Source organism: Coenobita brevimanus, chromosome 8, assembly GCF_032717465.1.
Source record: "Coenobita brevimanus isolate Jiangsu-jjx chromosome 8, ASM3271746v2, whole genome shotgun sequence".
In the NCBI taxonomy this organism is placed as follows: domain Eukaryota; kingdom Metazoa; phylum Arthropoda; class Malacostraca; order Decapoda; family Coenobitidae; genus Coenobita; species Coenobita brevimanus.
In genome coordinates, this window is record NC_136961.1 from 18,858,287 (window position 1) to 18,872,571 (window position 14,285).

The 14,285-nt window shown below is 41.9% G+C and overlaps 1 protein-coding gene across 1 annotated transcript in view; it reads left to right on the forward strand.

Annotated features, from left to right (window-relative positions):
* LOC145406835 (esterase FE4-like) overlaps positions 1 to 14,285 on the forward strand; it is a 52,984-nt gene that overhangs the window by 22,070 nt on the left and 16,629 nt on the right. Inside the window, exons 5-11 of the mRNA XM_080277939.1 lie at positions 1,216 to 1,345; positions 2,177 to 2,370; positions 5,390 to 5,540; positions 8,557 to 8,735; positions 9,622 to 9,775; positions 11,033 to 11,221; positions 12,111 to 12,200. Coding sequence (XP_080134065.1) covers positions 1,216 to 1,345; positions 2,177 to 2,370; positions 5,390 to 5,540; positions 8,557 to 8,735; positions 9,622 to 9,775; positions 11,033 to 11,221; positions 12,111 to 12,200 — 1,087 coding nt within the window. The remainder of the gene's footprint in view (positions 1 to 1,215; positions 1,346 to 2,176; positions 2,371 to 5,389; positions 5,541 to 8,556; positions 8,736 to 9,621; positions 9,776 to 11,032; positions 11,222 to 12,110; positions 12,201 to 14,285) is intronic.

Below are 14,285 nucleotides of genomic sequence, written 5' to 3' on the forward strand. Positions count from 1 at the left end.
CTTCACCTCTTTTAATTTCTTGAGGCACATGGCCAGGGTCGGCAAAAGCACTTCCATGTAGACCTTCTCACTTTTTTTTTTTTTTTTTAATCACACGATGAGTGAATGTAGATAAATAAGATGTACCGGTACCGAGTACCGACAGAATATGTTTAAAAATGTACCGTCGGTACCAATGTCGGTACATGACGAAAAAAGTAGTGTCACTACTGCTACTGGTACTCGAACTGTAACTCGGTAGTGTAGCTCGGTACTTTTGTACCTCGGTACTGCCCACATATGTATAGAGAGAGCGACACAGACAGACAGACAGACAGATTGGTAAGTAGGTAGTAGGTTGATAGATAGGCAGATGTTCCCTTAACCAGATAACAATAACTTATCAGCCAGACATTCGTCCCATGATGTAATTCTTATTTTAAGCTGGCTACCATAAAGATATTTAAAGGTGGAATAAACTTTAGTGGTGAAGAGGTAACTGTATTTCCTGTTAGCTATGATCTCCAGTCTTTCAAACGCAGTGTGTCCAGGCATCTCGAAACAATCGGATCTTGAATTTGGCGCTCTCTTGTATTTTGTTTTCTCTCGGAAGGAACAGTTATTGCTGGCTTGTGGCCTTTGGTTCCTTCTTCCTAGCATTAAATATATATATATATATATATATATATATATATATATATATATATATATATATATATATATATGTGTGTGTGTGTGTGTGTGTGTGTGTGTGTGTGTGTGTGTAACACCTCCTTTTGAGAAGTCCCTTCAAAGCTGCATGAAATCATCTCGACATACTGTAGGTAAAATGAAAAAAGAAAAGAAAAAAAAAAGGTGGTTATCATGATGTGATTAAGGTAAAAATACAACCAAGAAAAATATTGATTGCTGGTGATGATGCACTGCTGTAAAGATCGCCTTTTTAAAATGTTAAAGACAGAGATTCACAGCCAAACCAACGATATATTCTTCCTGTAAATGAGAAATGTTACCTCAGGGGGAACAAGAGATCCGGGATAATTCTAAAGTTTTGGTTTTTTGTCTGATTTGGAAGATCTAAGTAATTTATGTTGTGTTTTGGAATCAGCGTCTGGCTGTTATGATCCGACTTTGAAACATTCCTTGTCATTCCTACAAAAACAAAGATACCAAGCGGAGTTGATCGTAGGGTCGTTAGAGAAGCTTCCTCAGAAGCCTTTATTAATACCTCCCCAGACACAAGCTCTGCACTGGATCCACAAGAACATCAACCACTTCGGTGGTGACGAAAATCAAGTTACTATTTTCGGTGAGAGCGCAGGAGGAGGATCTGTCATCCACCAAATGTTGACACCAGCTGCTAAAGGTACGGGAGGTTCATTTATCTATCCTTCTACCAAGTTACTGTGCCTGCTTATCTGTTTATTTGTCTCTTTTTCCAGACACCTTAATCCAGGAGGGAGTGGCAGCAAACAAATCACATCCATTTCACCCTGTACTCTGTATCTAGTCTGTCTCTCTTCCAGTTTACACCTGATGGTGGAAGACAGACTGACATGGTGACGATTTGTTTTGTGATACTTGCAGTTAAGGTTTCAGCTTTTTCTTTGATTGCAGTTGTAATACTACTGGAAATCTGTATACGTTTATGTGTTTCACTGAAAATACTTGAATTTATGTTATTATTGTCATGCACTGTCATGTCCAACAGTTTGCCGACAATTCTCCGACTCTGACCATAAAAGGTGTTACACGAGGCATTAGTTTATGAGATAGTTACCGTGACACTATGAAGCACAGAACAAATTGGTTTAAGTAAATATATTCTCTGATATGTGGGAATATAAGAAAAACGTTCAAGTGTATAATACTGGCAAGGGAAAGTCGGCGAACTATTGCTCATGTTAGTACTTAATTCGTTCGGTAATAGAAACTCCTAGATACAGCAATGAAAAGTAGATCCAATTATAGTCGGTTTCTTTTTACCCGATGGAACTGGCCCCCTACGGCAACTTTTGTACTTAATCATGGTTACAAGAACTTCATGAGCATTAGTTATGAGGGGAAAAAAAAAAAAAGGGTTCCTTGATTACATACAAAATCGATACCCTAGTCTGGCTATGCAGCCTTCACTGAACCGAAAAAGGATATGGATCATTGTCAGGTCTCAGTAAATGTAATAACTACTCCCCCACAGGACTATTCTCCCGAGTGATAGCTCAGTCCGGAAGCGCCCTGTGTCCTTGGGCAGTCACCCGCGCTGCTGCCCAGACCGCCAAAAGGGTCGCCGAGGCCCTATCTTGCCCCACGGACCAAGGCAGCCAGAAAATGCTGACGTGTCTCCAGGTTCTCGACGCACGCCAGATTGCCTACCAAATATACAACTTGTTCGTGAGTGTCTGTACTGATGATATAACACATCCGTGTCCAGACTAACAATGTTAAGATTAACTTCGTATCTTATCTCATATTTTCATTTGCAGAAAAAAAGGGAAGTTTCTGTCTATCTATCTATTGCCAAACGTCTTAATCCCGTAAGGGATGGCCTACTAACAATTCGCCTCCATGTCGCCCTGTCCCCTGCCATTTCACTGCCCTGCTCACAGCTCACACCCTCCTCTCTCATATACCTCTCCACTCCATCCCTCCATCTCATCTTTGGCCTCCCCCTCCCTCTCCCCCCCCTTCACCTCACTCTTTCCTCTCCATCCTCTCCACATGGCCACACCACCTCAATATGTTTCTCCTAACGCTTTCTATCACATTCACACCACAACGCTCCTTCACTTCCTCTCAGTGTGACTCCACAGGCTCCTCTCAAATAACTCATTTCCACTGCTCTCACTCTAGACTTCTGCCCCTCCAACAAGATCCAAGCTTCAATTCCATACGTTAGAGTTAGTATCACAATATTGTCATGCAGTAACTTTTTCATTTCCATTCTCACTTCCCTGTTTCTTATCACTGTTTTCAAGGAACCAGCAACCTTTCTTCTTTGATGTACCCTTTCAAGCACTTCTTCCTCTAAACTTCCATCCTTACTCGTCACACTACCTAAATACTGAAACGCACTCACATTTTCCATTTCCTCTTCATCCAACCTCACTGTACATTCAATGACTTCATTTCTCTCGAAGACCATAACTTTACTCTTCCCTACATTCACCTTTAGATTCCGTTTTTTACACACTCTCCCAAACTCATCCACCAAGCCTTGCAGCTCCCCTTCGTCTTCACTTAACAACACAGTATCATCTGCAAACAACAGTACAGGGAGTTTCCAAACACTGCCCTCTCTCATTAGGGCCGTTCCAACATCCACTGCCCTACCTTGTACCTCTTTTATAACCCCATCCATATACAGATTGAACAACCATGGAGACATGACACATCCCTGTTTCAATCCGACCGTCACATAAAAAAATTCAGTCAGTTCACTATCCACACGCACTACAGCCTTAGCACTCTTATACATACTCTTCACGGCATTCAACAACTTCCTATCTACTCCATGTATTCTTAATACCTTTCATACTCCTTGTGTATCCACCCCGTCATATGCTTTCTCCAAATCCATGAAAGCCCCATACAACTCTCCTTTCTCTAGAATCTTTTCCACTAAAGACCTAAGAATTAAGTTTCTGCATTCTAATTTCAATATCCTTCTTCCATTGGTAAAAGAACTTCCTCTTATTTATGCTCTGTACTGTGATTTCATTCTGTTGAAAGAAGGAGAAAGCAGACGGTTCTGTACTCTTTATCATTCGGGCAAAAACAAACATGAGTTACAGAGGGAGTTGTTAGTAAGCTTGTTCATGAATTTCAACCGTGATTTGTCCTAGATGAACCTTTATCATTGGGTCTGAAAGTTTCGTAGCACCTTAACAAAACTTTCTGTTCCACGTTACATGGTAACATCCTCTAGTATCTTTCCTACAAAAGTTGCTGTGTCCTGCTCTCAGTTTTTGTCTCTCTGCGCAGAAACAAGTTGTCATCCTGCTGAGGAAAATATATCCATGGGAAATGTAGGTGCACTGGGAATGTAGGTCCATTCAGTGAAGAGGGATCTCATTTCATGAAGGTGAAATGGGTCTATCAGAGAAAGATGTAATTCCTACCATAGGGAACAGGGGGTCCATGGGGGAAAAGGTATGTCCCACAATAAAGGCAATGCATCCATGGAGGAATGGGAAGATTCCTCTCAAAAGGGGAAAATAGGTCCATGAGAAATAGGTATGTTCCCCAATGTGGGCAACATAGATCCATGGTGGGAATAGAACATTGAAATAGGTCCGTAGAAGAATAGCTCCCAGTGAAAAATGGGCTGAGATGGGCTAGAAGGACCACTGAGTAAAATTAGGACCATGGGGGAAAGAAGTATATGAGAGAAAATAGGTTCTGGAGGGAGTAGCTGCCTCCCCATAATAATAAGATTGGTTTACGGACAGAATAGATCTATAAAGGTGAATATATCCATGCAGAAATTACGTTCATGGGGAAAAGTAGCCATGCAGGAACAAGTTCATGGAAAAACAGGTAGATAGGAGGTTGATCCCAAGGGGGCATAGCCGGTGACGGCTTACATTGCTCATCTTCTCGTCATATATGTATCAGAGGATAAGTAACATGCAAAAAGATTAAAAAAAAAAAAAAAAACATGCTGAGGAATACAATATACTCGAACTGTAATCCTGTGTGTGTGTGTGTGTGTGTGTGTGTGTGTGTGTGTGTGTGTGTGTGTGTGTCTGTGTGTGTAGTACAAACAAAACTGGAAAAACGGTTTTGACGAAATTTGGCAGGATGGTTGGAACAGGATCCCAGATGGACCAGCTTCATTTTCATGTCAATTAAAATGTTCTGAATGAGTGTATTGTTCCCTAGAAATTGTTCCCAATGGTGTTACATGTCTCATATGCGGTAAAGTACGACAAGAGAGAGAGAGAGAGAGAGAGTGTGTGTGTGTGTGTGTGTGTGTGTGTCCTGTTGTTGAGGGTGGTGTTGCTGATGTTAGAACTGTCACAGTCCCCAAGACCCCTCTTCAGAAGATTTACAAGCTAGTCTCAGTCATCGAACAGTGGCAGAGCAATAGTGTTTCATCGTCACCTGGATGGACACCTTTAACGGATGCATTGTGTGGAATCTAAATAACTGAAAAATTACCAGCCAAACCTTCTGGATATACTCGTGAGATTTTTTCGCAAATCCTAATGGTTGCTTGTACAGTCGAGAGAGAGGGATGATTGGGGTTTCAGGAGAGGTTTGTACAGTTGGCAAAAGTTGATTCGATGACAGGCTGGAAATGGTAGTAGGTATTTTTGTTGTTGACAGGAGCACTAATATGTGTTGGTGCTGACAAGTTTTCTAATATATGTTGTTGCTGACAAAAATATGAATATGTTATCATTTGCAGGACTGGTTCTTGCTGCCGCTGCTGATGGCACCCAGAGTGGACGGGGTGTACCTGCCTGCCGAGCCTGGTAGGCTGATGAGAGAAGGCAAAATCGCCAAGGTGGACCTCATGGCAGGCACTAACAAGGACGAAGGCGCTTTCTTTTCGCTCCGTAAGCATTGCACGGACTGTGTTGTATGTATGCATTGTCACGGGTTAGACGACCGTATCCTTAACCCCTTTATTCTGGGTTATTCCTTTTTAGTTTATTCTTGCTGCTACTGAACAATTAAATCCAGGTTCAGGGTGGCTCTTTGAAAAACAGGGCTTATGTATCCCTTCCGTATCCCTTTCAGAACAGGATATCAATCCGGGTTTAAAATTGTCTGAGGTACCATAAATAGACGAATAACATTACCAAAGAGTTGAAGGGACTGAAACTCCGGGACGATGGTGCAGTGCATGCTAAACCCCACCCACTTTTATTTTTGCAATATTTACGGCATACATGATGTGAGGATTTTTTTTTTTCACTTTTGATTTTGATACATGTGAACTATATCTTATCCGTTCAGGGCTTCTAAATATGAGCATCGAAATCTGAGGTACTGTCTGGACAGTAGTAATCATGGGTTATCTTAATGTCACTGAGAATCCTGAATAATAGTTTGGGTACCCGAGTCATTCAAAGACTTCACGAAGAAAAAGTAGGTTTGCTTTTATAATACTATGCGGGTACGATGGACAATTACACGCAAATGCGTCTGGCTACACTTAGTCTTAAAAAGGAATAACCTAAAGAGGAATCAGATCATTAGTATACAACCTATAAAACAGACCTTCAGAAATTTCGCCAAAGGATACTTGCAAACACTCCCATCTCTATAGTTAACTTACGGCCTTTTTTCGTTCTGTTTGCAGTTTATTTAAACTCCATAGGAGAAAAAGGACTCTCTGTCTGTCTGTTTGTCTGTCTGTCTGTCTGTCTCTGTCACTGTCTCTGTTTGTCTGTCTGTCTGTCTCTCTGTCTCTCTGAAATCGAATTAATCAATAAAGTAATTACTTAAAATATGGGTGGGTGGAGAACAAGCAAGTCTGAGAGGTGATGTTTGTTGTTAATTAATTAATAAATAAATATTTAAGTAAAATGTGGATGAGTGAAGAGCGAGCAAGACAGAGAGGTTGATTGGCTGGCTAGCTGTGACATACACATGATGTCACAGGGGGAATCCCACCTGATTGATTCATGCCTTTTTATCGGTCATTGTGACCTTGGAGTTGACTCGAACTGTCGACCACTAAGACAAGTACACATCAGCAGCAGGAGAGGATTCATTTGACACCTCAGTCGTCAAAATCGGTCCATAAATTCGAACTAAACAATGCGGACGAATGGGCTGATGGACAAAAACATAGCTGAAATAGCCTCACCAAAGCCCGAGATTTCGTATCCGAGAATGCGAACATCACACTGAGGGAATACGGCATAACTTTGATGTGAGTTAATGCAGGTATTGTTTAATGGTTAACTATTTTTATGACCTACTTGGCATCTAGCTTTCGTCCAGTAGTCAGGTGATCAGTACTGTTACATATCTGTTCACACATTGCATTTTTTTTTTTTTTTTTTTTGCTATATCATAGCTCAAAAGAAATGATTTTCCATTCCGAACTGTAATGCAGACTCCCTAATGAAGATAATACAGGCACACTTTCACTCGAGGTGATAATTGTTTTGATGGTCATCTGGAATATTCCTGCTAATCTTAGTATTTCTCCAGGATGGTGTTCCTTAAACAGACAATTGGCCGATCTATCTATCTATCTGTCTATCTATCTGTCTATCTATCTATCTATTTCTCTATTTATTGCCAGACCCCTTAATCTCGTAAAGGATGGCCACAAACAAATCGCCGCCACGTTTCCCTGTACCCCTCCATTTCACTGCACTTCCCCCAGCTCACACACCCCCTCTCTCATATACCTCTCCACTCCATCCCTCCACCTCACTCACATACACTCTCCTCGTTAGTCTCTCACCTTCCATCCTCTCCACGTGACCACACCACCTCAATGTGTTTCTCCTAACGCTTTCTATCACATTCACACCACAACGCTCCTTCACTTCCTCATGTGTCAGTCTGTCTCTCCATGTGACTCCACATGCTCCTCTCAAATAACTCATTTCCACTGCTCTCACTTTAGTCTTCTGTCCCTCCAACAAGGTCCAAGCTTCAATTCCATACATTACAGTTGGTATCACAATACTGTCATGCAGTAACTTTTTCACTTCCATGCTCACTTCCCTGTTTATTATCACTGTTTTCAAGGAACCAGCAACCTTTCTTCTTTGATGTACCCTTTCAAGCACTTCTTCCTCTAAACTTCCATCCTTACTCGTCACACCACCCAAGTACTGAAACGCACTCACATTTTCCATTTCCTCCTCATCCAACCTCACTGTACATTCACTGACTTCATTTCTCTCGAAGACCATAACTTTACTCTTTCCTACATTCGCCTTTAGATTCCGTTTCTTACACACTCTCCCAAACTCATCCACCAAGCCTTGCAGCTCCCCTTCGTCTTCACTTAACAAAACATTATCATCTGCAAACAACAGTACAGGGAGTTTTCAAACACTGCCCTGTCTCATTAGGGCCGCTTCAAAATCCACTGCCCTACCCTGGACCTCTTTTATAACCCCATCCATATACAAACTGAACAACCATGGAGACCTGACATATCCCTATTTTGATCCAACATCCAGATGGAAAAATTCTCTCAGTTCACTATCCACACGCACTACAGCCTTGGCACCCTCATACATACTCTTCGTGGGATTCAACAACTTCCCATATACTTCATATGTTCTACATATTTTTCACATTCTTTGTCTAGCCACTCTGTCATATGCTTTCGCTAGATCCATAAAGGCCGCAAACAGCTTCTTTCCATCCTATAGAAACTTTTCCACAAAAGACCTAGGAATTGAAATCTGATCTACACAAGTGGCTGATCACTTGTTGGAAAAGGGGCGACGAATGTTGAAATTCGTTAAGACGATATACTTCATACTGGAAGATCGTACACCGGAAGTTTCCTGCCACCTTCATAAAGTATTTCCTTTATGCTTAAGTGACTTGTGTATCTACTCACAGTCTTCTCCATCGTGTTTCTATCCTCAGCTCTGTACGCCTTAGAGAATGTTACGAAAGCAGTTGAAGATAACTTTTCTGTGATTGGACCCACCACATCTGGCTTCACAGAAGACATCCCTGGTAGAGAGAGCTTAGCCAGAGAGGTGTACCAGTATTACCTTGGAGGCACACACATCACAGGAGACAATGTTGAACAGGTCACCCAGGTAATAACACAACCACAGTTCTGTTTTCAACGGTTTCGCTGTACTGTATACTTTTTCTATTCAATGAAGTAGTGCCAATATAAAATTAGAGACAACAATTCGTCAGATATTCGAACACTCTTGTTTCTTGTCTTCTGTCAGCTAATCTTCCCAAGCATAAGGCTTGATGGCTTCCTATTTTATGCTTTAGGGATGTAAGTAACAGACGTGCCACATGTGTGAAAGTAGATACAGGAGTAGTAGAATACTATTATAGAAATTACATTTTCTCTCGCTTCTCTTGTTTCAACCTCAGTAAACGTGAAAAAAAAGTAATGCATCCAAAGCAACCAACAATGATGGCATTGATGTGTGGAAGGTGGAGGTTGAGGGACTGCAGAAGTATTCTGCTGTCGGAGAGGACACAAGTTTGATCCCAGGCTGAGATACGGAATCAGGGGAATGACTTAAAATGCGTTACAACAGACTTTACTTATCTTCTACAAGACCCACCGACGTTATTCAAACGTCTCACTTATACCACCATCCTCGTCCCAACTGGAAGAGCCTAACATTATGTTTAATATGGACAGTAGGTAATATTGCCAAAGTAGTGACAGGTGGAAGTGTGTGGCATTTGAGACTATTGAGCTTTAGGGATTGGAACATTAGGTTTATGCTTCACATCACACTGGAAATATAGCTAAAGTCAGCAGCACGGGTTCCCAGGTAATCAAATTTACTTCTGGAGTCAACTGAGAGCGTAGGAAGAGAAAAGACAGGACTTTTGACTGTGAACAGTACATGTCGACTTCAAAATTAAGCATAAATATAAGTCTTCTTTTTCATCTACAGTGTATAAGCGATTGATGAGCGTAATCTAATTCCAATCTATCTTCTCCAACAGATGCTCGGCGACGCCCAATTCATGGTATACCAAGATCTTACCGCCATTCACCACGCCTCTGTTACCGAAAACAAAAAAACGTTCAGCTACGAATTCCGCCACAAAGGACAACAAACAATTCTTGAAGGCATGCCAACAAAAATGGGCAGGGAATGTAAGTGGTCAAGGCCTCATTATAAGTGGCACAGCAGGTTACGTAGCAAATTTCCTTTACAATTAATTTTGCGTGTTACGTATTACCATACATTTGTTCACTCCTTGCATGATTTTAACATCAATATAGTTTGCATCAGTAACAAGCAAGAGATACTGAAATGCAGAGTGCACCACAACTTCCTGATAAAACATGCTGCTAAGACTACAACACCATTGATGATATATTTGAACTGCAAGTTGAGATGTTTAATTCTTAACACTTAGACTGAGGAGATGCTCTTTAAGTTCATATATTTGTTATCAGATTGAATAAGACTGAAAGTACTTTATTCTTGCCCAAATGTTTATATGTGATACTTTTTAGCACTACTGGTTCACTAGATTTGTCCTGTGTATTAGCGACTGACAGTCCACCAAGGAGAAGGAGAACTGATTCCAGACCTGGATTGTCAGACCAAGTGTTTAGGGTTACCGAAATCATGTTCATAAGCTAGTCCCTTCTCTGACTTGGGAGGCTGGTGAGAGATTTGCACCCCATCTCCATAAAAAAGCTACAAAATTGAGAGGCGGGACTCGGGTCAAGTGGTTTCGGCTGACCCTGACCCAGATTTCCTGGGGGATCCCTCCTCAGATGCTGGCAGGCAGAACTCTTGCAGCCCTGTCAGGCTGACTCCTATAATGATAGCTGCTTGGTAAAGCCTTCGGGACGCCAGCTGCTGGATGAAAGGAAAGGATCTCCGCTCCCCAGTCCTGTTTTTTAATGGACATCATGGTGATTCGGAGGACCCACGAGTCCGAAGTTCCACACGCGGGTTCAGTCTGAAGGGCACTTTAGGTGGGAACTTTGAATGTTCTAAGGCTTTCAGAGCATGATCAACTGTCTTTATTGTCACGAGTGATCAGGCGACTAAGAGTAGGCACTGCTGCACTCCATGAGATGAAACGATTTGACCATGGCTGCATAAATGGTTAAAGTCACACATACTACTGGTCTGGTTGTGACAAAGCTGTCCATATTATGGGAAGTGCTATGACGATTTCTACTAAATTTACCTCTTCTGTTGACTGGGTTACCCCACTTGGCGAATGTATGATGTTCGTGAGGCTGAAACACACTTTGAGCTACATCACTCTTACTGCAGTATATGCTCGTGTTGAAATGAGTGATCTTGAAAAGAGAGAGCTGTTTTATGCCAAACTCGATTCACTTGTGGACATAACCCATGGATATGTTGTTTATCTTGGACGACTTCAGTTCTGTCAGAACGTGTAGGTCCTCGGGGTTTTGGAACCAAAATTTCACATTGTCTTAGTGTGCGGACTTCACATAATCTTGAAAACAGAGAATCTCTTGATCTTTGTTTTACTGGCCTGATCTTTATTGCTGGACAAGGTTTTCTTTTGTCGGAGGTGCTGCTAAGGCGACTGACCACATTCCTGAAAGGTACTCGATGGACAGTCATTCAGAATTGTAGGAGTTTCAGGAGGAGTGTTGTTCACAGTCTTGTTCCTACTTTAAGGCTGAATATCAAAACTGAGAGACCCGAATGACGCCACTTAAAAAGGTTTCATTTTGAGAAACTCAGGAAAAAGATGTGTGCTTATGAGTATGCATTAGCGGTCTCATTTTGGTTTGAGGTGCTCAGTGTTGTGGAGGATGTTGTTGAACAGTGAAATATCTTTAGGTGTGTTACTCTGGCATGCTCATGAATGCATTCGCCGGATTAGACATGAGTTTTGTTATCCCTCTCTGGAATAGGAAATAAGACCAACGTGACTGCAGTAATTACCGTGGTGTTCAGTGTGCCAAGCGGGGTTCCTGCTTATGTGCTCTTGACGTGTATCCCAGTCCATTTGTTAAAGTTTCAAAGGCCTGAGTAATTCGGATTCACGTCCAAGTAGTCTACAGTTGACCGGATCCTAGCATTTTGAGTTCTCATGGAATGCGGTCGTGAGTTTCATCAGTGACTCCTTGCTTCCTATGTCAGTCTCATGAAGGTGTTTGAATCAGCAAATTGGGTGGTGCTACAGGGAACTCCTGTAATTCCATTGGATCCCCATGGGAAAATTCAGCCGACACCTGACTTGAATTCAAATACTGTCAGTGCTGTCAAGTGTGTGTATGGGGGAGGGGGGGGGGACAAGGGCGGGGGGAGACCTGATTTCTCTCTGGTAAGAGCCTGAGTGAGACAAAGATGAGTCCTTGCCACTTCTCAGCACGTGCATGGATTGGGTGCTGGATCAGGCCGTGAGTCAGAGTCACTGTGGAATATCGAATGGTAATTTTATTGTTACTGACCCTGACGTTCCCAATGATGTATTTATTCTTGCAGAGTTGCTAGAAATACTCCTGAGTACTCTCAAGGCATGTGAAGCCACTGGGACTAAAAATATCCTTGTCCATGACCAGGGTCTAGGCATTCGTTGGCTTGTTGGACGAAGCATTACTATCTAGGCAGGAACGTGATGACGACAGAAAATTCTTAGTAAAATTTACATTATCTTGGTAGTGTGATCCATAATACCGGTAGGTCAGATGATAGTATCCCTTGCCGCATTGGTCTGGTCTTTAGTGTTATGAATGCACTCAGTCTAAGTATTTGGCATTATCGATATTTGTGCAAAAGCTCAAAAATCCACGTCTTCAGGGCGCCGGTATGGTGCCTTGGATCAACGAATTGATTCCTTTCGTACAGAGTGCCATCGCAGAATCAAGGGATATCTCTGATATGATCAAATGTACCATAATTGATTACTCCATGAAACCAATTCAAGATTATGCACATTTTACCAGAATGTCAGTGTCAGTTAAGTGAACACGTGGCGTGTTTCCCTGAAGTTTACTCTGCTCATTGGATGATATCTGAAAGAATCAACCTGGAAGGAGACCATGGGGAAGGCCACAAAACTCATTGCTGAAGCAAGTCAATCGTTCCTGTCTGCAGGTACTTAAGGAAGGAAAAGTCACAGCCTTAAGGTTTTACAAGAGAGATCCCTGTGGATGGACTCACAGGGTGAGTGAGACTATGGACCATACTATAAAAACTACAAGCAAGTATTGTCGAAAGTTATCGTCTGACGTTTCTGTTTTTCGTACCATAAATAAATTTGTTGTATATATATATATATATATATATATATATATATATATATATATATATATATATATAGGGTGGTCCAACTTAGTAGGTCAAAAAATCGAAGTGGTCATGGACATTCTCCACAAGAATACTTTTTGTCCACGTGGACTGGCAAAGCTATAGGCAAAATCTTAGCATGATTTAACCCGCCGCATCCCGGCAAATTTTTCACCAATGACACCCTCCCCCCCAATCCCGGCAGGTTTTCTTTCTTTCTTTTTTTTTTTTTTGCTAAAACCTCACTTTTTATGAGAAACATCGAGAATTCAGAGAGAAAGTGCTCAGCTGAGTTTAGAAATACGGTACAGGTACCAGTACCTTCACCTTGGTACCACGTTCTCTCAGGCCAGGCTCCAGAGAAAACGTATTCTATGGGAGGGGCAACTATTCCATACCACTCATATTTAGTCAGATATTTATTAGGTACGAATTTATATGTAGTACAAGAGTATATTGCTTTTCAGTCAGTAATATAGGCAATATAAGCGTTGTTCACTCACCAAACACATCAACATTTGGCATCTTCCTTTACAACGTTACCGCTTCATCACTTCTGCTTGTTTCTTCCTCTGGCTTGTTTCTTCCTTTGTCTTCCACCTCAGGAATCACTTTTGCCTTGAATTTCGTCATTGGAGAGACCGTGGCACAACATGTCTTTACTGGGCAGGTCACAGCTAATAGGTGAGTTGCTGAGAAAATGGAATGTGGGGGGGGGAAGGGGGGGTCAGGTGGGGCCAGGCAGTATCCCCACCTTGTGGCGGATAGAGGAAGGTCTCCCACATATGCCTACCAAAAATCACCAGTGAAACTTGAAAAATGTGCAAATGATGGACCTCGCAATTGCAAAACGTATGGATACTTTATCCGGTGTCACCGTGACAAAACGTCGTGACATCCATACATCAACGGAATGCCTCAGGTTAATATTTAGAGGTCGTTCAAAAATGCTTTTTTTTTTTTTTTTAATGCAAGGAAGAAGGAACCAATGGCCTGGAGTCCACAAACCGTTCCTTCCAAGGAAAATGAAGAAAAACAATACAAAAGAAAGCCAAATGCAAGGTCCGTTCATTTTGAGATGCCTGGACACACTGCATTTGTGTAACTTGCAATACTTTGGTGATAGAAACTCAGTGTACAAACAGCTAGATAAGGAGTTTATTACAAGCTCACAGTAAAATAGTCTACCCTTCTCGGCTGCCCGATATCAACTGATGCAATAACGCCGTCTTCAGGCGTGGGAAAGCATGCTGACCTAGCAAATTTAGTGGGGGCATGTATGCATTGGGGGGGGGACATATATACATCGGGGGTAGACATATTGTGGAGGGGGTACACTACGCCCCCGGGTAGCTGAGATGGTGTCTCCTG